This window comes from Crinia signifera, chromosome 6 (assembly GCF_055691185.1).
Source record: "Crinia signifera chromosome 6, ASM5569118v1, whole genome shotgun sequence".
NCBI classification, from domain to species: Eukaryota; Metazoa; Chordata; class Amphibia; order Anura; family Myobatrachidae; genus Crinia; species Crinia signifera.
The window spans coordinates 14,179,281-14,202,520 of NC_139222.1; the positions used below are offsets into that span (position 1 = coordinate 14,179,281).

General features: G+C 45.3%; 1 protein-coding gene and 1 pseudogene across 4 annotated transcripts in view; one reads left to right on the forward strand and one right to left on the reverse strand.

The window, feature by feature from the left end:
* Positions 1-4,271: 4,271 nt before the first annotated feature.
* Positions 4,272-18,612, reverse strand: LOC146010103 (uncharacterized). 3 transcript variants are annotated; one of them, XM_083151022.1, is made up of 2 exons: positions 14,721-17,162; positions 4,272-6,831 (listed from the first exon to the last, which is right to left on the reverse strand). In XM_083151022.1, exons 1-2 carry the CDS (start codon positions 14,959-14,961, stop codon positions 6,053-6,055), a joined length of 1,020 nt encoding a protein of 339 aa, XP_083007148.1. In that variant the 5' UTR covers positions 14,962-17,162; the 3' UTR covers positions 4,272-6,052. The 3 variants fall into 3 exon arrangements, 2 of the variants coding, with proteins under 2 accessions (XP_083007148.1, XP_083007147.1); XM_083151021.1 differs by having other exon boundaries at positions 4,272-6,834; positions 14,721-17,161; XR_014444722.1 differs by lacking the exon at positions 14,721-17,162 and adding an exon at positions 18,465-18,612 and having other exon boundaries at positions 6,700-6,834.
* Positions 18,613-18,684: 72 nt separating this feature from the next.
* Positions 18,685-23,240, forward strand: part of LOC146010032 (uncharacterized) — a 38,387-nt pseudogene continuing 33,831 nt past the window's right edge. Inside the window, exon 1 of the transcript XR_014444717.1 lies at positions 18,685-18,894. The product of XR_014444717.1 is annotated as an uncharacterized LOC146010032 (transcript). The remainder of the gene's footprint in view (positions 18,895-23,240) is intronic.

A 23,240-nucleotide genomic window follows, 5' to 3' on the forward strand; every position in this document is an offset into this window, starting at 1 on the left:
CCTCTCCTGTCTAGCAGCAGCTACACCACAGTGCTCCACCTCTCCTGGCTGACTCAGCAAGCTCTGTTGCCACCAACAGGCTCCTTGATCTTCACTGAAGTATCCATAGTTGCACACGTCTGGCAGCAAAGGTGCACCCAGGTCCTGGGGCTTCAGAATTGTTGCAAACTTGCAGGTGAAACAGGCCACCAGCAGCCTAGGACTCTGAGTCAGTGAAGGATCTCTTGTAAGTAAGTGCAGCATGGGGGGAGGTTTAAATCCTGGATGCCACATGGTTGGGTGGTTTCCGGGAAGAGCAGGAGGGGCACACTGAGCACAGACTTTATGGGATGTGTCTGTGGATGGGGTGACACAGTGGAGCACACAGTGTAGGATGTGGAGGTGGACAAGGGAAAACTCACTATACACCCACTACCTCCCCCTAGTCACCCAGTGCCACCCTCTGCCATCCTCCGTTACACTCTCTGCCATTTCCTGTTAACCCCTTTCATCCTGTCTCCCAGTTTCACACGTCAACCTATGCCACCACATCACCCTCTGCCATCCTTGTCACCCATTGCCTCTCCCTGTCATCTTCTGCATCTCCATGCATCCACTGCCTTATGTTTCTGCCACCCTCTGCTTCTCCCTGCCTCCCCACTGTCAATCTCTTCCAGCCTCACCATCCTCTGCCTCTCCATCTTCCTGTGGATCCCTATGACTCTCATAACTCACCCATTGCCTCCCTCTGCCATCACTTGCCAACCTCTACCAACTGCTGCCTCCCCCCTAGTCACCCCCTGCCAACACCGTCACCCTCTGCCACCATCTCCCTCACAGTCATACCTTATGTGCCTCCACAATGCGGCCAGTCTGCTGACCACACTTGTGTGGCAACCATATTGCAGTAACCGGCTAGGGTCTTGTAATCATTGTTATTGCCTGATGGGGTCTCAGAGCAAAGTTTGAGAACCCCAGGTCTTAGGCAAAGATGGCCAATGAAGACATAATACATACAAATCTAAATTGGATACAGAAACACAGATAGGATATAAATATAAGAAGAAAGAGGCAGAAGTTACATATGTATGAAATATTGTCTGGTTCGTAGACTGAAAATGACACAGGGACAAAAGGCACAGACATGACGCCTGGCTACAAGGCAAAGATGCCCAAACATGGCCCACAGACGGTCGGACACGACGCACAGACGCCCGGGCACAAGGCACAGAGAAATTATAGATAAGGAAAGGGGGGAGTGGAGAGACAACTGCACAGGCGTAGAAGATCTGAAGATGTCAGTTATGAATATGTTGGTCCACAAGTAATGACAATAAAACATTTTTTTATATTTTATTTAGACAAATAACGTGTGAAGGTGCTCCCATGAGAGTGGGATTTAATGAAAAATAGAGAAGAACAAAAAAGGACTCTCTTTGTGTTGGGGCACTCTTTTGAATAGTTTAAACTTATTAAGGATGGATAATTCGGGGTTTGTGTCTCCAAGGGAGTACTCCGCCTAGAACGTGTGTAAGTTAAGGGGTGTTATGGGGTAGTCCCCCTAGTGGTTGTAGCTAAAATATACCTTTTAATGAATCAAAATTTAAAATAGCAACAACAGATGTCTGTGGCGCTAGGGAATAGCTTAGCGTGTGCCGGGCCACTTCAACTTCTGCCGCCGCCACGCTGGAGGGTTGCCAACCTCCACAGATAGCCACTGGAACACAGAATTAGCAAGGGGCGCTGAAGTGAATCATAGACTCAATACAATTTAGTAAAATGTATTAGGTACACAAATTCAGTTCATTCTGTGCATGTGCACAATAAGAATAATACTTTACACTAACAATAACCAAAACATGAAAAGAATAAAAATGAAAATAAATATAAAAATAAAAAGAGAAAAAATAAGAAAAGAAAAATAAATGGGGGAGGGAACAATAGACAGATAATAAAAACAAATTAGCAGCACTGGTTTATCGGCCTATAATAGGCACAGAGTACCATCCATATATGTATTATACAATTACCCGCGTCCGGGTGTAAAAGGGAGTCCTTAGACACGTTTGGCTTTAGTTAGGGATATCCTTAAGGGGGCCATACATCAGAAAGATCGATCTTAAGATTGATTGCGCTCATGATTGTGTCCAATTTCCCTTCAACTCCCTGGCAGTCCTTGGTGGTATTTGGACACACAATCTGCATACAATCCATCTTTCAATCAATTGAGATTGTATGATTGGGTACAATATCTTTCTGATGTATGGCCACCTTTAGTTAAAAGACTGAGGTATTTCTATAATAAGCACATCCAATATTCAGTGGTTGGGGCCAGATGCCCAATAATATGCAAAGGACAATGTCAGCAGTAAGTTTTATATTACCGGTCCTTGGGCTGAATGGTAGCCGCTTTTATGGAGTGTCCTCACTTGGACCTGTTGCCCGGAGACGCCGCTTGGATGATGCGGCTGCAGTGTGGATAACACCGCTGATGCGGGTTTCTCTCCGGTGTCAACGTATGGAGGATTTGGCCTCAGTATATCCCGGCGGCTGATTGCCGCTTTGCACCGGGTTCTCGTGGTGTCGCCGCACTTGGAGGAACTCTGCCACTGCTCCAACCGTGCTTTGATGTTGGTATCACACACGAGACCGGCTTGATGGTGTTGGTGAACCGGGCGGCCAGGCTTCTCAGTCAGACTCCTAGGAAAACGCGTTTCTCCGCTCACAGGGCGGCTTTCTCAATTCCAGAGTGGAGGTCTGATGATCTAGCAGGCATGAAGTACCTGCCTTCTCCTTTTGATCAGGTGTTTTCGATCTTAATTAGCCCATAATGGTTTTTCTTTTTCAGAACCGGTATAGGATCCCGTCACAGTTTGGTTTTTATTTGTAATCCATATGGTTTATATATCGGTGGAATAAGTTCAATCTAAGGACATTTTGGGTCATAGTCTATATGCATATATCACATATTTGCGGCCATAATAAAAAAATTTGATATAAATAAACAATGTATGAATATAATAAAACCATTTCAAAACAAATAAACATGAAAATGAGGAAAATAATAATAATAATAATAATCCAGAGAAATATAAATATAAGATAAATAAGGATTTTAAATACAAATAATAATGAAAAAAATAATAATATATATATATATGTATAAATAAATATAAAATTATAAAAATAAATTTAAAAATACTATTGGTAATAATAATAATTTTAATAATAAAAATGTAAAATAGGTTTGAGGAATTGACTAACACACACACACAGAAAAAGACACACTTAAAACATAGAATATATACAAACGTACTGTACAAGAAAGACCTAGGCACAATCTCTTTGTCTAGAGACTTTGGAGTGATTTAAACAAATGAGTTCAGTGATTTCAACAAATGAGTTCTGCTGTTACTTCAGAAAAAGGTGTGACAGTTCGGTACTTATGTAATATCTGGGTGCCCGACTTTTTGATCGGAAAAATCGGGTCGATGCGATCGACCCGATTTTACATTGGGTCCAATGTTAAATGCCCCCCAGACCCCATTTTCTATTGTATACCCACCCTGTTCATACCCCAACTATCCAAGTGGGCATGGAGTTGATTTTATATAGTGTGGCGAGCGCAGCGTGCCACCAAGCCCGAAGCGTGGCAGGGGAAGCGGAATACATGTTAAGTAATCCGCGTGTGCTCGCTGCGCTCGCCACAGTATATAAAATCAACTCCATGCCCACTTGGATAGTGGGGGTATGAACAGGGTGGGTATACAATAGAAAATGGGGTCTGGGGGGCATTTAACATTGGACCCAATGTAAAATCGGGTCTTAGGGACCATTTAACATTGGATCCAATGTAAAAATCGGGTTGAGAGCATCTGATTGTATGACTTAAGTTAAGGCATACAATCCAAAAATCGGGCGCCCAGATAATACATAAGTACTGACAGTTCTTTAGAACAAGCTGAAATGTGCGAGAATTCCGTGAGTTATAACACTGATGTCTCTCACTGGATGCAATTTCTATAATAATAAAGATACACTTGCCGACAGACAGCGCATTAGTGGTCTTTCCTCGTCGTATGGTAGCCGGCGAGATTTTTTGGTTAAGAGAATAATATTGATAAATGGGTTGACTGTACCCAATAATTATAATGTGACAGCCCGCAGTCCCAAATATTACTATTTGCAGAGAATTTCTTTTTGTTATCAATAACACTTTAGACAGAAAATGCCATACAGTTTATTTGAATTTTTAAGAGGGTAACCGTCTCCCCTAAGTAATAAGACAGAAATGTGAAGAGAAAAGGCTCCCAAATAAATTATTCTGCCCAGATTGCTAATACTCCGCTATATACACCGAAGTAAGCAGTGTAGGTCATTAGGTAGTCATTGTAACCACCTTTTCAATTGCAGGTTACCGCTTAAACAATATTAATTTAACACTTCTATTTCTTTTAGAGTTCTCAAATGAGGAGAGGTACAACCGTGTTTGTATAAAAAAAGGTAATTTTTACTTTCTTGAAAGGCAATTATTAACTTTACAGGGTAATTATAATAACATATAACTTCATGAAACAGACAGAATTCAAAAAACGGCTTTGTAGAACATATACATATGCATAACAGTAAGTACCCTCATAGAACAAGCAGAATATAATCTCACAGAATACAGTTAATAACTTTGTACATTCCCCTCTGTCTCCTATACATAATCATTGCATGCGTCTACAAAAATGACCAATTACTGGCCAGTGAGTAAAAATGATACATTTCAATTAGCAATACACGACAATGCAATACTAGTATTTCGTTGGTGCCCTTACATTACTGAAGATGTAAATAGGGAAGTATATAAACTCAGGCTGCCTTAGAAATCTCTCTGCTAGTCCTCACTAGGTATCCCTAGCACTAGTCTATATATCTCTGTCCCTTTGATATATGATGCTAATTACACAATGTATTTAAGTTACTGAGGTTAGATACAATAGTCTGGCTTTCCCTCAGAGAAGAGAAACTTTCTATCCTTTTCCTATAATTGTTTGGCTGTAAACCCAGGAACAATTCTTGCAAAATCTTTAAGTTAATACTTTTCTCTCCTGTTGTGTGTAGCATAAGGTTTAGTTATTATGCCAAGGCAGCTATCTTTTGGTGCAGCTAATTTAAATGTCTGGGATTCCTTGTGGTGTAAAAGTGCGTTAAAAGGGGTTGTTTTAAGCTCACCCAGTCTGGCAGCTTTAACTGGTCTAGCTAGGTCTCTGGTCTCTTTCTGTCCTCCTCTTTCTCCTAGCTTGGTAAACTGTCCCTCTTTTATCTTTCTCTTACTGCTTGACTATCTTGGATCTGCCTGCCTTCTTTTCCTCAGCCTAAAGTGACTACCTGTCACTCAGTTACCCCACCTCCCGCAGGGTGCTGTTGTTAATACACACAGCCCCTGGGTGTGGAGGGGTGCAACTGGGCTCTGCTTATAGTAAGTGGCAGCAATGGGTGGCCACAGTGTTCTTCTTTAGCTGGATACACTTGCGGTAGGCGGCTGTCATTAGCTGCTGCGCCTCCCGGCTTATGAGAGATGGCGCTTCCCTGACTTGTTACAGCAGATGTCTGATGGGCAGCAGTCTCCTCCCACGGTCACTTTCCCCTCCCGTCTCCCGCAGGGAACCACTAGCTGAATGCAGGCGGTCCCTGGGTGTAGATGGGTGTGAGCAGGGAGGCAGCGGCTTTCTTCTGGCTTCAGCGGTGATGGTGGGCGGCGGCTCTTCTATCTTGCGGGGCTTCTATCTGGGGAGCACTTTCTTGGGCGGTCACCTGGTGTATTCACCTCGCCCCTCCCGTCTCCCGCAGGGCACCTCCGTATGTACTGCGGTCACTGGGTGTAGAGGGGCGCGTCAGGGTTCTCCTTCTTGGGCCATCAATCACTGGCAGTGGGCGGTGACTTCTTCATTCTCCCCGGCTGCAGCGTCTTGGATTAGGGATGGGTAATCATATGATGTTTCATCGGTAACATCGGATTTATGGTTCCAATGTTCGATGTTTAACCCTGCAATGTTCGCTTCAGGTTGCAGTTCCCGATTTGCATTTAAAGTTCTGATTTGCATTTAAAACATTTCCCACACTCAGAGCATGGAAATGGTTTCTCACCGGTGTGAAGTCTTTGATGTTTAAGAAGTTGCGATTTGTATGTAAAACATTTCCCACACTCAGAGAATGGACACTGTTTATCACTTGTGTGACTTCTCTGATGTGAAACAAGATCTGATTTGCATTTAAAACATTTCCCGCATTTAGAGCATGGAAATGGCCTTTCATCTATATGATTTATTTGATGTTTACGAAGAATGGATATCCGTGCAAAACATTTCCCACATTGAGAGCATGAAAATGGCCTCTCACCTGTGTGACTTCTATAATGTGTAAAAAGATTTGCCCTAATTGTAAAACATTTCCCACACTCTGAACATGGAAATTGCCTCTCTCCTGTGTGACATCTCTGATGTGTAACAAGAAATGACTGTGTAAAACATTTCCCACAAACAGAGCATGGAAAAGGCCTCTCTTCTGTGGGACTTCTCTGATGTGTAACATGTGGTTTAGATATTACACATTCCCCACCCTCAGAACAGGGACATTGTGTATCAAGTGTGTGAGCTGCACAATGTGTAACAAAAGCTGAGGTATTAGAAGAACAGACATCACGATTAGAGGGATCAGATGATATATCAGCACTGGGAGGTACTGGATGTATATTTGGGGTACTGGGGAGGTCTCCTGGAGAGTCTTGTGTGATGTCATCTTCTAGTTTAGTATCAGCAGACAAGATGCAATCTTCCTCCAGGACATCCCTGCTTGTGTCTCCCCCTGCTGGAGATAATATAACTATTATTATTATTATGCCCAGGACTTTATACAGTGTAGACACATAACTCCACTCTATAGAGACTATATAGCAATTCCCATCAGTACCTGCCCCAGTGGTGCTAACACTCTATATTCCCTGCAAGACAGCACTGCTCACCCCTACATCACCGTGTCACTATGATGTCATCAATTTGTCAGCTGGTGACATTGCTGAACCACAATATCCATCCAGACTGCCCTCATACGTACATACAGGAAACTTGTGGGCTGAATTACTGGTTGGATATATACATAGATATATCAAATAGGTAGTAGGAATAGCAGCCTCTATATGGTCCTCTGATAGAACACACGAGACCCTGCTACAAAATTAGGCCAATAAAACACTGTATAGAAAAAACTACTAATCCAGAATATGTGCACTGAACTGCATCATCTGATTTATCTAAGTATCTTCAACATTTTCTGCTTGAAAGTATGCCTTTAATTCACAAGAAGATTCTTTTGTTTAGGACTGGATACTATAAAAAAAAAACAAAAAAAACCGGTACTGCAATGGGCACAAGATTCGCTCCAAGTTATGCTAATCAATTTATGGGCAAATGGATATTAGAACAAAACAGACAAACAGCCTATTTGGATATAACCAGGTGTCCCACATAGATAATATTGTTATCATTCGGAACGGAGGGAAAGACCATTTAAAACAATTTTTTGTATTTCTTAATTCTAATCAACAAACACATTCTTGTCACTTTTGAGGCAAATTATAACATGACAACTTAAAAGATATCACTATTTAATAAGAGGAAGAAAAGATGATGCAGCTGGAATTACTTAAATCCAACAGATTCAGTAACACACATTCCAGTCACCAGCTGCCATCATTACAGCCAGATTAATGCTATCCCGAAGGGCCAAATGAAATGGCTTACATGTTTACCCATGAGTGTGGTATGACATCATTGCCTTTATATACTTATTTATACTTGTTAATGTGTGAGTCAGGGTATGCTACCCTCTGTGTCATCTTCTGGGTGGAGCACATGACGTAACAACCTTTCTGGGTGTCACATCAGGTGAGTAATCGTGAGTTTGGGTACAGTACCCCAGGGGTTCTCAAACTCGGTCCTCAGGACCCCTAATAGTTCACGTTTTCCAGGTCAGCCGGCAGGTGCACTCATTACTCATTGACAGATTTTAAAAGATCCACAAATGGAGATAATTGTTTCCCTTGTGATTCTGTGAGGAGACCTGCAAAACATGCACTGTGCGGGGTCCTGAGGACAGAGTTTGAGAACCTGTGCACCACCCCCATCATCTGTGTGATAACGCAGGATTTACACTGATACATATACTTTATATTAATAGACATTTGAGAGACTACTACATATTGTATCTTAAAATACATTCATGGGGGGGGGCGTGGCTTTGACGCCAATGGAGTAGCACATGCTGTGCTGAGCTCCTCCCCTAAATCCTTCATCTATCCTGATTGACCCCCTTCCTGGGTGGCGAAACCGCATATATTGACCTGTAATATGGTGGTGCACCCTCTGCCGTGTCTGCTGTGTGTCTCCATGCAGAAGAAGCCAGTCGCCGCCCCTTGGTTGGAGGTGGAGTGCGGCAATGAGATAGGGCTGTGCCACATGTCCTGCCACCCTTCGCCCAGATCCCCGTACGCAGGAGGTAGCCGGGATAAGACGTCCTGCAGTGACAGGTACCGGGACCTCCTTCTTCACTCCCCGCTATGCTGCTCCAGACCCCGGAAGTTCCCGCCATTTTCCCCCATCGCTGACAGCGTGACAAGGGCCGGCTATTACTATAGACTTATACTCGGCTTCTGCTTCCTGACCACAGGTATAACTGCTCATATACCCGGTCTCTGCTGCCTCACCTCCATTATCCCCCTTTAGCCCCTGGGGGTGACACGGCTCTCCCACACATCGCTGGGAAATAAGCCACTCACTTCACATTATCTCTCCCTACATTATCTACTTAGGGCCTAGACCCCATTTAAACCCGCTCTGTGCACTGCCCGTATGACCCTGATTCACTTCACTATACTGCAATTGCCTATCTGACCGGTCCCATATCCAGGCCTGCTTTCTTTTCTATTGGTACGGAGACCATATTCCCTGCTGGTAATAACCTGTCTCTTACTAGTCATTTATCATTTATTTACTTATACTGCGCGCTAGCTGACAACCAGGGAGAAGCACCATCAACATAACGCTGCATATGCCAAGCTGGAGACATTATACAAGAACCCCCCTTCCCAGTCCAAACAGGGAAGTGATACTCAGGAACCTGCTCCCCCCTCACCCTCTGCAAGCCTAGGTTCCCCAGACCCCTCTGCCAATGCTATTCAAAAGGTCCTGGATGCACTGATGGCGAGTGAGACCAGGCTTGCTTATAAAATTTCCACAGGTACAGTTAGACCTCTCTATCTTCCATCAGGATCTGCAGCGGGTCCGTGGATGGGTGTGGGAAGTCGAAATTCGGGTATCTACAATGGAAGACACACTCACCCCACTGGAACATCGCACGGCTACTATGGAATCTCAAGTGACTGAAGTTCAGAGGAAACTTACAGACATGGAAGGCCGTCTACGTCGTAACAATGTCAGAAGATGGTGTCTCCCCTGAACAGTTCCTGGAGAAATGGCTTGAGGAATTTTTGGCCTAGATGACTTCTCCTACAGTGTAACGAGCGCACGGTGTCCCTATGCGACCGCACACCTCCATAGCTCCACTACCTAGACAGAGACGCAGTACTTCACCTGGCTTGTACCAATGGTCCCTTGAAATGGAATGGATCTAATATCTCAGTTTTTCCGGACTTCATCATTGGTGTACAGAAAGACAGAGCCATATTCTCCCTAATAAGAGACGCCTTTGGGACCTTCACATCCCATATGCTATGCTCTTTCCTTAAAAATTCAGAGTATTTGCCGATGGAGTGAAAAGGTTCTTTCAAACCCCAGAAGAAGCTGCTGCGTGGTTAGACTGTCATAGGCCGGCATGGCCTTCACTGGACAATAGCTGACCTGTATCAACCTGAAATTTGCTCCTGGCGGATAAGTATAACTATCTCTGAATCCTTAATACTCCAACTTGTTGCCAGTTCTTCCTTACTTAAGATCTCTTCCTTGACATAGTTTTATTTATTTGTTTACTTTTTTTTTTATACTGTATTTGTTGTGCTGTGATGCGTATGGTGTTGGAGGCAGCTAATGGTGGGAATGCACTATGTGCATCACTAGCCTCTTCTAATTGTAAGTGACCTCCCCCTCCGCCATTCGTCTCCATTTTACTTTGTTACCATCTGTGCGAAATTTATTTATTGCACCCCATAGTATCAGTACCTTACATTTAAGTTATTATTTTGATGCGGACCTCTCCTGGCTGGAGTCCGAATTTTCTCAGGACGGTCTGGGAGGAGGCCCTGTTGCGGAGTTATTATATTCTTGGCACTACGAGTTACTAGCGGCTGAAACTGGCACATCAGGTGCAGATTATTTCCTGTTTTTTTTATATTTTATTGGTTTGGGAATTAAGTGATATGATGTGAGGGGGAGAGCAGGAGTATAATAGGGGCTGATGGCTCCTGATGTATGAGATACACCAGAGAGTGTGGGGAGGAGACTGGTCAGATCTCTGGGCTGGTAACACACAGTGACATGATGTGAGGGGGAGAGCAGGAGTATAATAGGGGCTGATGGCTCCTGGTGTATGAGATACACCAGAGAGTGCGGGGAGAAGACTGGTCAGATCTCTGGGCTGGTAACACACAGTGACATGATGTGAGGGGGAGAGCAGGAGTATAATAGGGGCTGATGGCTCCTGATGTATGAGATACACCAGAGTGTGCGGGGAGGAGACTGGTCAGATCTCTGGGCTGGTAACACACAGTGACATGATGTGAGGGGGAGAGCAGGAGTATAATAGGGGCTGATGGCTCCTGATGTATGAGATACACCAGAGAGTGTGGGGAGGAGACTGGTCAGATCTCTGGGCTGGTAACACACAGTGACATGATGTGAGGGGGAGAGCAGGAGTATAATAGGGGCTGATGGCTCCTGATGTATGAGATACACCAGAGTGTGCGGGGAGGAGACTGGTCAGATCTCTGGGCTGGTATCACACAGTGACATGATGTGAGGGGGAGAGCAGGAGTATAATAGGGGCTGATGGCTCCTGATGTATGAGATACACCAGAGTGTGCGGGGAGGAGACTGGTCAGATCTCTGGGCTGGTATCACACAGTGACATGATGTGAGGGGGAGAGCAGGAGTATAATAGGGGCTGATGTATGAGATACACCAGAGAGCGTGGGGAGGAGACTGGTCAGATCTCTGGGCTGGTGACACACAGGGCCTTATTCTAGTGCACTCTTTCTGACAAAAACCTTCTTAGATGGACAGAACCATGTGCATTGCAGGGGGGTAGCTGTAACTTGTGCAGAGAGAATTAGATTTTTTTTTTTTTTTTTTAATTAATCTTTATTCCATTTCTTTTTTCTTATCACAAACATTAAAAGACATTACAAACCATTTATGCATTTACGGTGTATTATTACAGTGTTGTCAATATTTATTTTTCTTCACATACATTCTTATGCTTCCCTCCTGCATTCCCCTTTCACCTGTATTTAAAAGAGAAAAAGGGAAGAAGACAAACATTCCCCTCCCCCTTTCTTCTCTTTTTCCATTTCAATTTATTTTCCTTATCGTTGGAGACCCCTCCACTGTACCACCGTCCAAACCATTGCTGACACTTATCCACCAATTTAGTTATAGTTATCAACCATATTAGTACTGACAGATTTCCAAAATTCTATCTCGCTTATATTAGGGAGTGGATTTAACAATTAGAGATAGTAATTTCGTTTCAGGTGGAGTCCCCATATAACCAATTTAACTAGCACCTTTTTTTTTTTTTTTTTTTTAGATACATCCGTGCCAATAATGTGCTTTTCATTATATATAGTTTCTTACATATCCTTATTATTGTACCCTTATTTCGATAGTTCCCCCCCTCACTCCCTCCCTCTCACTTCCCTATGAATTCTGTGACTTTTGTGTTTTTTTTTTTTTTGGTGTTTAACATGAATTTCGGTGTTTAACATTTACGTGGATCCCACACAACCGGATTTTTATACCCTTTTTTTTTTTGTGTCATACTTTATATAATACTTATCTCTACCAAAGTGTATGCTTCTTTGCCAACATATTTATATAATTTGCTCCTTAAACATTTTTCCTATTGCAATAATATTCTGTCCGTTGCCACCCATCCCATATTTCTAAACACCTTTTTGTGCTTTTCCGTGTGTTACTAACATATTTTTCATGTTCAAAGGTGAGGTTCACTTGATTGATCCATGCTCTAACCTCTGGACCGGTATTTGCCATCCAGGAGCGTGCGATCATGACTTTGGCTATTGAACTTAGATATATTGCCAATTGCCTTTGTCCATGCGTCATCTGATCATTTTGCCAGACCCCTAGAACATAGTCTAGTGGTGTAGCATTATGTATCGGGATTCCACTTTTCTCCATCACTACCTCTATTTCTTGCCAGTACCTCTGTATATGATCGCATTCCCAAATTAAGTGATAGAATCCACATCCCGTCTTTTTACATTTTGGACAATTTTTAGGGGAGTTTGGTGAAAATGTATTGATTTTTTCCGGGGTCATGTATGTTCTATGTAAGATGTTAAACTGTATTTGTTGTATTCTCATGGAGTTAGTGGCTACTATGGGGAGTCTAAGGGCTATTTGCCATGATTCTATGTCCAGTCCTGGGATTTCTTTTTCCCATTTATCCCTAAGGGCTTCCAAGTCGTCTCCCTGCGTACTAGCCAGCAGAAATTGATAGCACTTCGATACCATTTTCTCCTTACTTAACCTGTTTATGAATATTTTTATCGGGGTATCTGCTATACAGAACTCTTGCTGTTTATCTAAGTGGGAAAGAGCACTCCTCAACTGTAAATATCTAAAGAACATTTGATTGAGGAGTTCATATTCTCCCTGCAACTGATTAAATGATTTTACTTTATTATTTTCATACACTTGTCCCAACCTTGATATACCATAGTGTATCCATATTCTTACCCCCTGATGTTTTTTAATCTTCTCGAAATATTCGAGTGAGAACAGATAAGTTTCTGGGTCTGTAGTTACTGTACCCATGATTTTACTTGCCCACTGCCAAATTTTCATGGCCTGAATAATAATTGGGGGATAGAATTTGGGTTTGGATTTAAGCAGTAGGACCTGTAGTGGCGTATGTCCCGGTGCTACACAGCCTACTAATTTCTTCAGTTCTGGGGGGCATTCTTGTGTATTTAGCCATTCTTTCAATTGCGCCATTTGTGCCGCAAAATAATACAACCTAAAGTTTGGCAACGCCATTCCCCCCTTTGAGAGAATTAGATTTAGGTGAGTTATTTTGTTTCTGTGCAGGGTAAATACTGGCTGCTTTATTTTTACACTGCAATATAGATCTCACTTTGAAGTAAAACCCAACCCAAATCTAATTCTCTCTGCACAAGTTACATCTGCCCACCTGCAGTGCACATGGTTTTGTCCATCTAAGAAGGATTTTGTCAGAAAGAGTGAACTAGAATAAGGCCCACAGTGACATGATGTGAGGGGGAGAGCAGGAGTATAATAGGGGCTGATGGCTCCTGATGTATGAGATACACCAGAGAGTGTGGGGAGGAGACTGGTCAGATCTCTAGGCTGGTAACACACAGTGACATGATGTGAGGGGGAGAGCAGGAGTATAATAGGGGCTGATGGCTCCTGATGTATGAGATACACCAGAGAGTGTGGTGAGGAGACTGGTCAGATCTCTGGGCTGGTAACACACAGTGACATGATGTGAGGGGAGAGCAGGAGTATAATAGGGGCTGATGGCTCCTGATGTATGAGATACACCAGAGAGTGTGGGGAGGAGACTGGTCAGATCTCTAGGCTAGTAACACACAGTGACATGATGTGAGGGGGAGAGCAGGAGTATAATAGGGGCTGATGGCACCTGATGTATGAGATACACCAGAGAGTGCGTGGAGGAGACTGGTCAGATCTCTGGGCTGGTAACACACAGTGACATGATGTGAGGGGAGAGCAGGAGTATAATAGGGGCTGATGGCTCCTGATGTATGAGATACACCAGAGAGTGTGGGGAGGAGACTGGTCAGATCTCTGGGCTGGTAACACACAGTGACATGATGTGAGGGGGAGAGCAGGAGTATAATAGGGGCTGATGGCACCTGATGTATGGGATACACCAGAGAGTGCGGGGAGGAGACTGGTCAGATCTCTGGGCTGGTAACACACAGTGACATGATGTGAGGGGAGAGCAGGAGTATAATAGGGGCTGATGGCTCCTGATGTATGAGATACACCAGAGAGTGTGGGGGGGGAGACTGGTCAGATCTCTGGGCTGGTAACACACAGTGACATGATGTGAGGGGGAGAGCGGGAATATAATAGGGACTGATGGCTCCTGATGTATGAGATACACCAGAGAGTGTGGGAAGGAGACTGGTCAGAACTCTGGTAACACACAGTGACATGATGTGAGGAGGAGAGCAGGAGTATAATAGGGACTGATGGCTCCTGATGTATGAGATACACCAGAGAGTGTGTGGAGGAGACTGGTCAGATCTCTGGGCTGGTAACACACAGTGACATGATGTGAGGGGGAGAGCAGGAGTATAATAGGGGCTGATGACACCTGACTTCCCCACTGGGCAAATAGATTCCCCTCATAAGTCTGTACTGACAAAGGAGGGTCTAGGATTAGTGACTGGAATATTGACTGAGCGAGGAAAATATAGGACTCTTATGGAATGACTGTTTATTACTCACCTATTCTGGTATCTGTAGGGATTTCCTTCTCCTTACACTGCTGATCACCCATCACATATGGCTCTTCTCCCTCTGTATCTTCTGCTTTCATATCACTCACATCCGTCTCTTCTTCTCCCTCTGTATCTTCTGCCTTAATATCAGTCACATATGTCTCTTCTTCTCCTCCTGTATCTTCTTCCTTAATATCAGTCACATATGCCTCTTTCTCCTGTATATTCTGCCTTAATATCAGTGACATCCGTGTCTTCTCCCTCTGTATCTTCTACCTTAATATCAGTCACATCCGTCTCTTCTTCTCCCTCTGTATCTTCTACTGAAACATCAGTCACATCTGTCTCTTCTTTAATATCAGTCACATAAGTCTCTTCTTCTCCCTCTGTATCTTCTTCCTTCATATCAGTCACATCCGTCTCTTCTTCTCCCTCTGTATCTTCTGCCCTAACGTTACGACGGTGTGAAGAGCGCCCGTAGGGCGCGATGAATCGCCTAGTTGTATATATGTGATTATCCTGGGAATACAGAGGATGGGGACATCTCTCTGGGGTGTTCCTGTTACTGGCCCCATCTGCAGGAGACACGCAGTGACTGAGGACATTGTATATATGTGATTATCCTGGGAATACAGAGGACGGGGACATCTCTCTGGGGTATCTCTGTTACTGGGCCCATCTGTAGGAGACACACAGTGACTGAGGACATGGTATATATGTGATTATCCTGGGAATACAGTGGACGGGGACATCTCTCTGGGGTATCTCTGTTACTGGGCCCATCTGTAGGAGACACGCAGTGACTGAGGACATGGTATATATGTGATTATCCTGGGAATACATAGGACAAGGACATCTCTGTTACTGGCCCATCTATAGGAGACACACAGTGACTGAGTACATTGTATATATGTGATTATCCTGGGAATACAGAGGACGGGGACATCTCTCTGGGGTATCTCTGTTACTGGCCCATCTGTAGGAGACACACAGTGACTGAGGACATGGTATATATGTGATTATCCTGGGAATACAGAGGACGGGGACATCTTTCTGGGGTATCTCTGTTACTGGGCCCATCTGTAGGAGACACACAGTGACTGAGGACATGGTATATATGTGATTATCCTGGGAATACCGAGGACGGGGACATCTCTCTGGGGTATCTCTGTTACTGGGCCCATCTGTAGGAGACACGCAGTGACTGAGGACATGGTATATATGTGATTATCCTGGGAATACAGAGGACAGGGACATCCCTCTGGGGTATCTCTGTTACTGGACCCATCTGTAGGAGACACACAGTGACTGAGGACATGGTATATATGTGATTATCCTGGGAATACAGAGGACGGGGTCATCCCTCTTGGGTATTCCTGTTACTGGGCCCATCTGTAGGAGACACACAGTGACTGAGGACATGTATATATGTGATTATCCTGGGAATACAGAGGACGGGGACATCTCTCTGGGGTATCTCTGTTACTGGGCCCATCTGTAGGAGACACACAGTGACTGAGGACATTGTATATACTGTATGTGATTATCCTGGGAATACAGAGGACGGGGACATCTCTCTGGGGTATCTCTGTTACTGGGCCCATCTGTAGGAGAAACGCAGTGACTGAGGACATGGTATATATGTGATTATCCTGGGAATACAGAGGACGGGGACATCTCTCTGGGGTATTCATGTTACTGGGCCCATCTGTAGGAGACACGCAGTGACTGAGGACATGTATATATGTGATTATCCTGGGAATACAGAGGACGGGGACATCTCTCTGGGGTATCTCTGTTACTGGGACCATCTGTAGGAGACACGCAGTGACTGAGGACATGGTATATATGTGATTATCCAGGGAATACAGAGGACGGGGACATCTCTCTGGGGTATTCCTGTTACTGGCCCCATCTGTAGGAGACACACAGTGACTGAGGACATGGTGTATATGTGATTATCCTGGGAATACAGAGGATGGGGACATCTCTCTGGGGTATTCCTGTTACTGGCCCATCTGTAGGAGACACACAGTGACTGAGGACATGGTATATATGTGATTATGCGCAGCTTCCTCTGCAAGCTCCCCGCGACACAGCTTACACACCTGGAGATCCCATCCCTGTGCCAGTGTAGCTGCTGCAGTCCGGGTGGCCCCCGCCAGGAGCAGAGAGGTACATTCACAGGCCGCTCCCCCTGAAGAGTAGGACACACCACAGGTCGCTCCCCCTGTATAGTAGGACACACAACTGGCCGCTCCCCCTGTATAGTAGGACACACCACTGGCCGCTCCCCCATTATAGTAGGACACACCACAGGTCGCTCCCCCTGCGTAGTAGGACACACCACTGGCCGCTCCCCCTGCATAGTAGGACACACCACTGGCCGCTCCCCCTGCGTAGTAGGACACACCACTGGCCGCTCCCCCTGCGTAGTAGGACACACCACTGGCCGCTCCCCCTGCGTAGTAGAACACACCACTGGCCGCTCCCCCTGCGTAGTAGGACACACCACTGGCCACTCCCCCTGCGTAGTAGGACACACCACTGGCCACTCCCCCTGCGTAGTAGGACACACCACTGGCCGTTCCCCCTGCGTAGTAGGACACACCACTGGCCGCTCCCCCTGCGTAGTAGGACACACCACAGGCAGCTCCCCCTATATACTTTGAACACAATAAGCCGCTCCCACTATATAGTAAGGAGACCAAAATTCCACTCCCCCTGTTTAGCAGGATGACACAGGCCACTCTTCCTGTACAGTAGGACAGTACATGATGCCCCCCCTGTATAGTAGCATACCGCCCAACTTTCTTCATTGTAGAATAGGAGGCATGGTCTATGCTAATGAGGGCACAGCTAATGCTAATTAAGCCGCGCCCCCGTTTTGGGCCGTGAATAGACGCTGTGCGCATGCGCACAGCGTCTATTCGGTCAGATTGGGGGGAACTCCCAACTCCCCCCCCCCCCCCCCGGGACACCGACGGCCGCGTGAGGGACGCGGGAACGTCCCCAAAAATCGGGACGTTCCCGCGGGGACTAAGTAAAAACCGGACCCGGATAAGACATCGGAACGCCGGACCAGACATCAAACTCTGTATTCCGGAGCTTATAGTGTCTGGTCCGAGGGGTGTCCCATGCGGGGGGTGTCTTGTCCGGGGGGATGCCTGTGATTGCTCACACCAGGGACATGGGGAAGGGGAGATTACAGCCTCCCCGTGTGGTCTGGACCGTTCCAGTTTTTATTACACCCCCGGACCATGCGGTGAGGCTGTATTCTCCCCCCTCTCCTCTCCCAGGTGACAGGCGCGAGAGCAGCCTCATCAGATGGAGCACCCCCGGACAGGACACCCCCGGACCGGATACTACATGCTCCGGAAAGCAGAGTTTGATGTCCAGTCCGGCATTCCGGTGTCTTATCCGATTCAGGATTTTACCCATACCCCGTTCCCGCGTTTAGCGGGACAGTTGGGAGGTATGTAGTAGGACACCACAGGCTGCTCCCCCTGTATATTAGGACACCACAGGCTGCTCCCCCTGTATAGTAGGACACCACAGGCTGATCCTCCAGTATAGCAGGACACACCACAGGCTGCTACCCCTGTATAGTAGGACACTGCATGCTGCTCCACCTGTATAGTAGCACACCACAGGCCGCTCCCCGGTCTAGTAGGACACTAAATGCTGCTCCCCCTGTATAGTAGGACACTAAATGCTGCTCCTCCCCCTGTATAATAGGCGCCATTATTACCTGCTGTTGCCGGACGGCGAACGCAGACTCGGAAGATGCAAAACTAGGGCGAGCCCGTGAGGGTGCATGCAGCTGAAATAATAGAAAATAAGCCACACGGTCACCTACGTAAATTACAGATAAAATAATAAAAACTTGTGAGGGCATCTACCTACTTCCGCCCTCACCTGACGTCACATCCTGGACAAAGATTAGAAGTTGATCTAGAAACAACCAAAACTATTGTCGATTCCACCCGATATCTGTGCGTTCCAATCTACACCACTTCCGCCTTTTCCACGCGAATTTCACAGTTTGCGACCTAATTTCCTCCCTGTGCGTTCCACCCGACTTCCGCCCTGTGCGCTCCAAGGATCTGTCTACATCCGGGTCCCGGCGGAGTCGGTACTCGGTGGAAGCGGGGTGGAGGTGACGCTGTGCCTGACAGCAGGTAATGAGGTTTATTGCTATTACTATGCAGGAGGAGCAGCCTTTGGGGTACTATGATTGTTATTATTATCCCCCGGTGGCCTGGTAACATGCAGCTGGTGGAGGGGACTATGGTGTCCTGCTGTTTGGATACAGTGGAGCTGACTGCTGCCATGTTACCATAACACAAGTGGAGCAGACGCTGGTGTCCGATAACTATACATATAGAGCAGACTGTTGTGTTCTACAGTTATCATATGAGTGTCCCAGCTATAATATGCTGCTGTTATTATAATATAGTACATGTGGAGCAGACACTGATGCCCTATGATTATAATCAGGGCTATTTTTGTGCAGGCTCCAGCAGGAACTGAGGCCCTTATTCTAGTTCACTCTTTCTGACAAAATATTTCTTAGATGGACAAAACCATGTGCACTGCAGGTGAGGCAGGTGTAAAACCCCACCCAAATCTAATTATCTCTGCACAAGTAACACCTGCCTCACCTGCAGTGCACATGGTTTTGTCCATCTAAGAAATATTTTGTCTGAAAGAGTGAACTAGAATAAGGGCCTCAGTTCCTGCTGGAGCCTGCACAAAAATAGCCCTGATTATAATACATGTGGAGCTGGCTCTGGTGCCGTGTTACCATTACGCAGGTGGAGTATAATGTGGTGACTTGCAGTTATATTGCTGGTGGAGCAGACTCTGGGCTTCTGGTGTAATGCTGACAGTGCAGAATTTATTGTCCTGTTATTATTATACAAGCGGACAAGTCTGACGTCCCGTTATTATAATGTAAGGCAGGTGGAGCAGCTTTTGGTGTTCTGTTATTATTATACAAGTTGATTAGTCTGACGACCCGTTGTTAAATATAACATATACACAGGCCGGGTGCAGGATTTCATTTTAGTCTTGAATTTTCTGTGAAGCAAGAAAAATGTAACATAAATGTCCTGGAATTGGCTAAATCGATGCTTTATTTATGTCACCCGTCTCTTCATCCTGGGCACAGTGCAGAGACAATGGTGACAGCGGCTTCTTATCACAGTCCTAACTTGTGACCTGATATTGGGACTTCCTCTCCTCCCCCCTAATTTGCACACACCTTGCTCTAAAGCCCCCAGTATAAAAAAAAATGTGGTACAAAGAAAATGTCTCCGCTCTCTGATGAAGCTGGTTGAATGCCTATGAAACGCATCACAAGCAACATTATACTATAAATCCTCTACTATTTAAAGCACATGCCCTGCTCATGCCCATGGAGGACAGATGCAAATTCGGAGGTCTATTTACTAAGCATTGGGCAGAGATAAAGTACCAGTCAATCTGCTCCTAGCTGCCATCTCTAATTAGCCCTTTATCCATCTCTAATTATTCACTATGATCTCAGAACTTGATTATTCTAGACCAGAGTGTACTAGAACCACCAGATTAGAGACAGCGACACCACAGGCAGGATGGAGGAACTGCAGGGGATGTGACCGGTACAGGACTCTGAGTGATGACAAGGTGCAGGTCTTACTTTAAGGAAAAGGGGAAATATCCCATAGTGGGCTGCCATGGGATCTCTAGGAAGAAAAGGAATTATCGGGAAGTGTAATTCGACTCTTCTACGATCCCCATGGCAGCCCACTATGGGTCATACCAAAGCAACAAAAGGCTGGGGCACATGAATGCAAAATTATTTATTTAAGGCACAATTTAACTCTTGACCACCAAACACATTGGAAGAAACATCCAGGGCATAATGTCTGGTAAACGTGTTGATGGAAGACCATGTGGCCACTTTACAGATATCAGCAACTGAAGCTTGTGCCTTCCTAGCCCATAATGTTGCTACTGCTCTAGTTGAGTGTGCCTTAATGTGGTACGGTCCGACCTTCTTGCTCCTAAATGTATGCAATTAACTCTCTGGTCCACCTAGCTAGAGTTTGCTTGGAAGGAACCAAACCCTTTCTTGGACCTGCCGGGACTACAAACAGATGTTTAGTCCTTCTGAATTCCTGAACTCTGTCAAGATAGATGGAAATAGCTCTGACTAAATCCAACAAGTGCCAGTTCCTTTCCTCGTCATCCCCTGGTTCTGCATGGAAGGCTGGTAGAATGATCTCTTGATTCAGATGAAATTTAGATACTACTTTGGTCAAGAAATCCGGATGAGTTCTTAGTAACACCTTGTCTGGTTACAAAAGCAGATAAGGCTCCTCAGCCCATAGAGCTTGGATCTCACTTATCCTTCTGGCCGATGTGATGGCCACTAAAAAGACAACCTTCCGAATCAGGAATTTTACTTCAGTCTCTTCTAGTGGTTCAAATGGTGCTGTCCTAAGTGCCTTCAGAACCATAGTGAGATCCCATGGAGCAACCATCGACTTAGTTTGTGGTCGTAGTCGTTTGACTGCTCTGCAGAATCTAACAATAAGATTATCTTTAGCCAGTTTGCGCTCCAGCAAAATACTGAATGCGGAAATCTGACACTTCAAAGTGGAAATAGTCAATCCTAAATGATATCCTTGACAGAGAAACTGTAAGACTTGTGCAACAGAAACTTCTGCCAATACCACTGGCTCTTCCAACCATGCTAAGAATTTCTTCTAGATCCCGTAATATGCCATCGATGATACCTGTTTTCTTGCATGCATCAAAACTTCGACCACCTGGTCTGATAAACCCTGGCTTTTCAAGGATTGCCTCCCAATCTGCAGGCCCTGATACAGAAAACTCCCGGCTTGGGATGGAAAACCGGGCCTTGATGTAAAAGATCTGGTACCACCGGCAGAATCATGGGTTCCTGAACTGCCAACTTCAACATCATAGGGATCCACAGTCTTCTCGGGCAGAATGGAAGTATGGCCATCACTGTTACTTGTTCTTCCTGAACCTTCTTCAGTACTAGACCTATGAGTTGGATTGGTGGAAAAACATATCCCAGCTGGAATTTCCATGGAATCGATAGGGAATCGACTGCCATAGCTGCTGGATGGTAAAATCTGGAGCAGAATGTTTTCACCTTGCAGTTGGATCTGGTCGCCATGAGATCCAGCTCTGGTACTCCAAACTGTTTCACCACCATCTGGAATACCTCTTGACTTAGTTCCCATTCTCCCTGCATGATGTCTTTTCTACTCAGGTAATCTGCCAGAACATTCTCTTTTCCTGGCACGTAAATTGCTGACAGAGACCGCAAGTTCTTTTCCGCCCAGTATAATATCTTTCCGACTGCGGACATCAGAGATCTGCTTTGTGTGCCCCCTTGATGATTCAAGTGGGCCACCACTGTCACATTGTTCGAAAAGACCCTCAGATGAGTCTGACTCAAATGCTTTTGAAAGTGCTGTATTGCTCTCCAAACTGCAATCAGTTCTCTCATATTGGAGGACATTAGACTTTCCTCCTAAGACCAGGAGATGAAGAGAAGTAGACCTCTCCCGAATTCCTTGTGACCACCAATTCAGAGATTCTCTCACTCTCGAATGTAATCGGATTCTTGTTAACTTGTGTCTCTTGCATCTGATATATGGAAGAAGTTCCCACTGAAGGATCCTCATTATCCATTGTGCCCAGGAACAATGTTGATTTCAGATGCCATCATCCCTAGAAGCTGTAACCCCATCTCCAATGTAATGTGTTGACGCTTCAAACAGCTTAATGCAAGATCCTTTATCTTCATACATCTTTCTGGCGATAAAGCCACCTGGAATCTTGATGTGTCTATCAGGACACCCAGAAACTGTATTGTTTGAGATGGCTGAAGTTTGCTTTTCTGCATGTTGATTATCCAACCATGTCTCTCTAGGTACTCTATTACTATCTTCAGACTTACTTGTTTCTGCTTCTGTATCCCCCGCAATCAGCAAGTTGTCTAGGTATGGCCATATTTGAATTCCTATATCCCTTAGCTTCGCTATCAGGGTGTCACGATCCAGAGTCTAAAGAACACTTACCTTTCATCTAAGTGACTGTCCAGACTTGCTCTGAGGTATACACCTAATAAACTTCAGTGCAGTACTCTTGCTGTGGATGGTCCATCATGCCCGTAGGCCGCAGCCATACTCACAGCATGCCGGGATTTCCTCCGGTTCCCTGACATGGGCACGGCCATCTTGCTTTCTCTCACATGACATTCAGAAACCAAAACCTGTCTGCCTGATTCTGACATCATCCAGCTAGGTCCAATCAGCCCCGCCCTGATTCCTATAAGTATGCTGGGAAAATGGTCTGGAGTTGTCAGTGCAATGGAGTCTACAGCCTAAGTAGCATCTAAGGGTCTGCTCCTGTGTTATTCAGCCTCCAGACCAGTGCTATTGTCATCTCCAGCACAGACTAACTCCTAGCAGTTCTGCTGCATTCTCTCCTGCTGATTCCA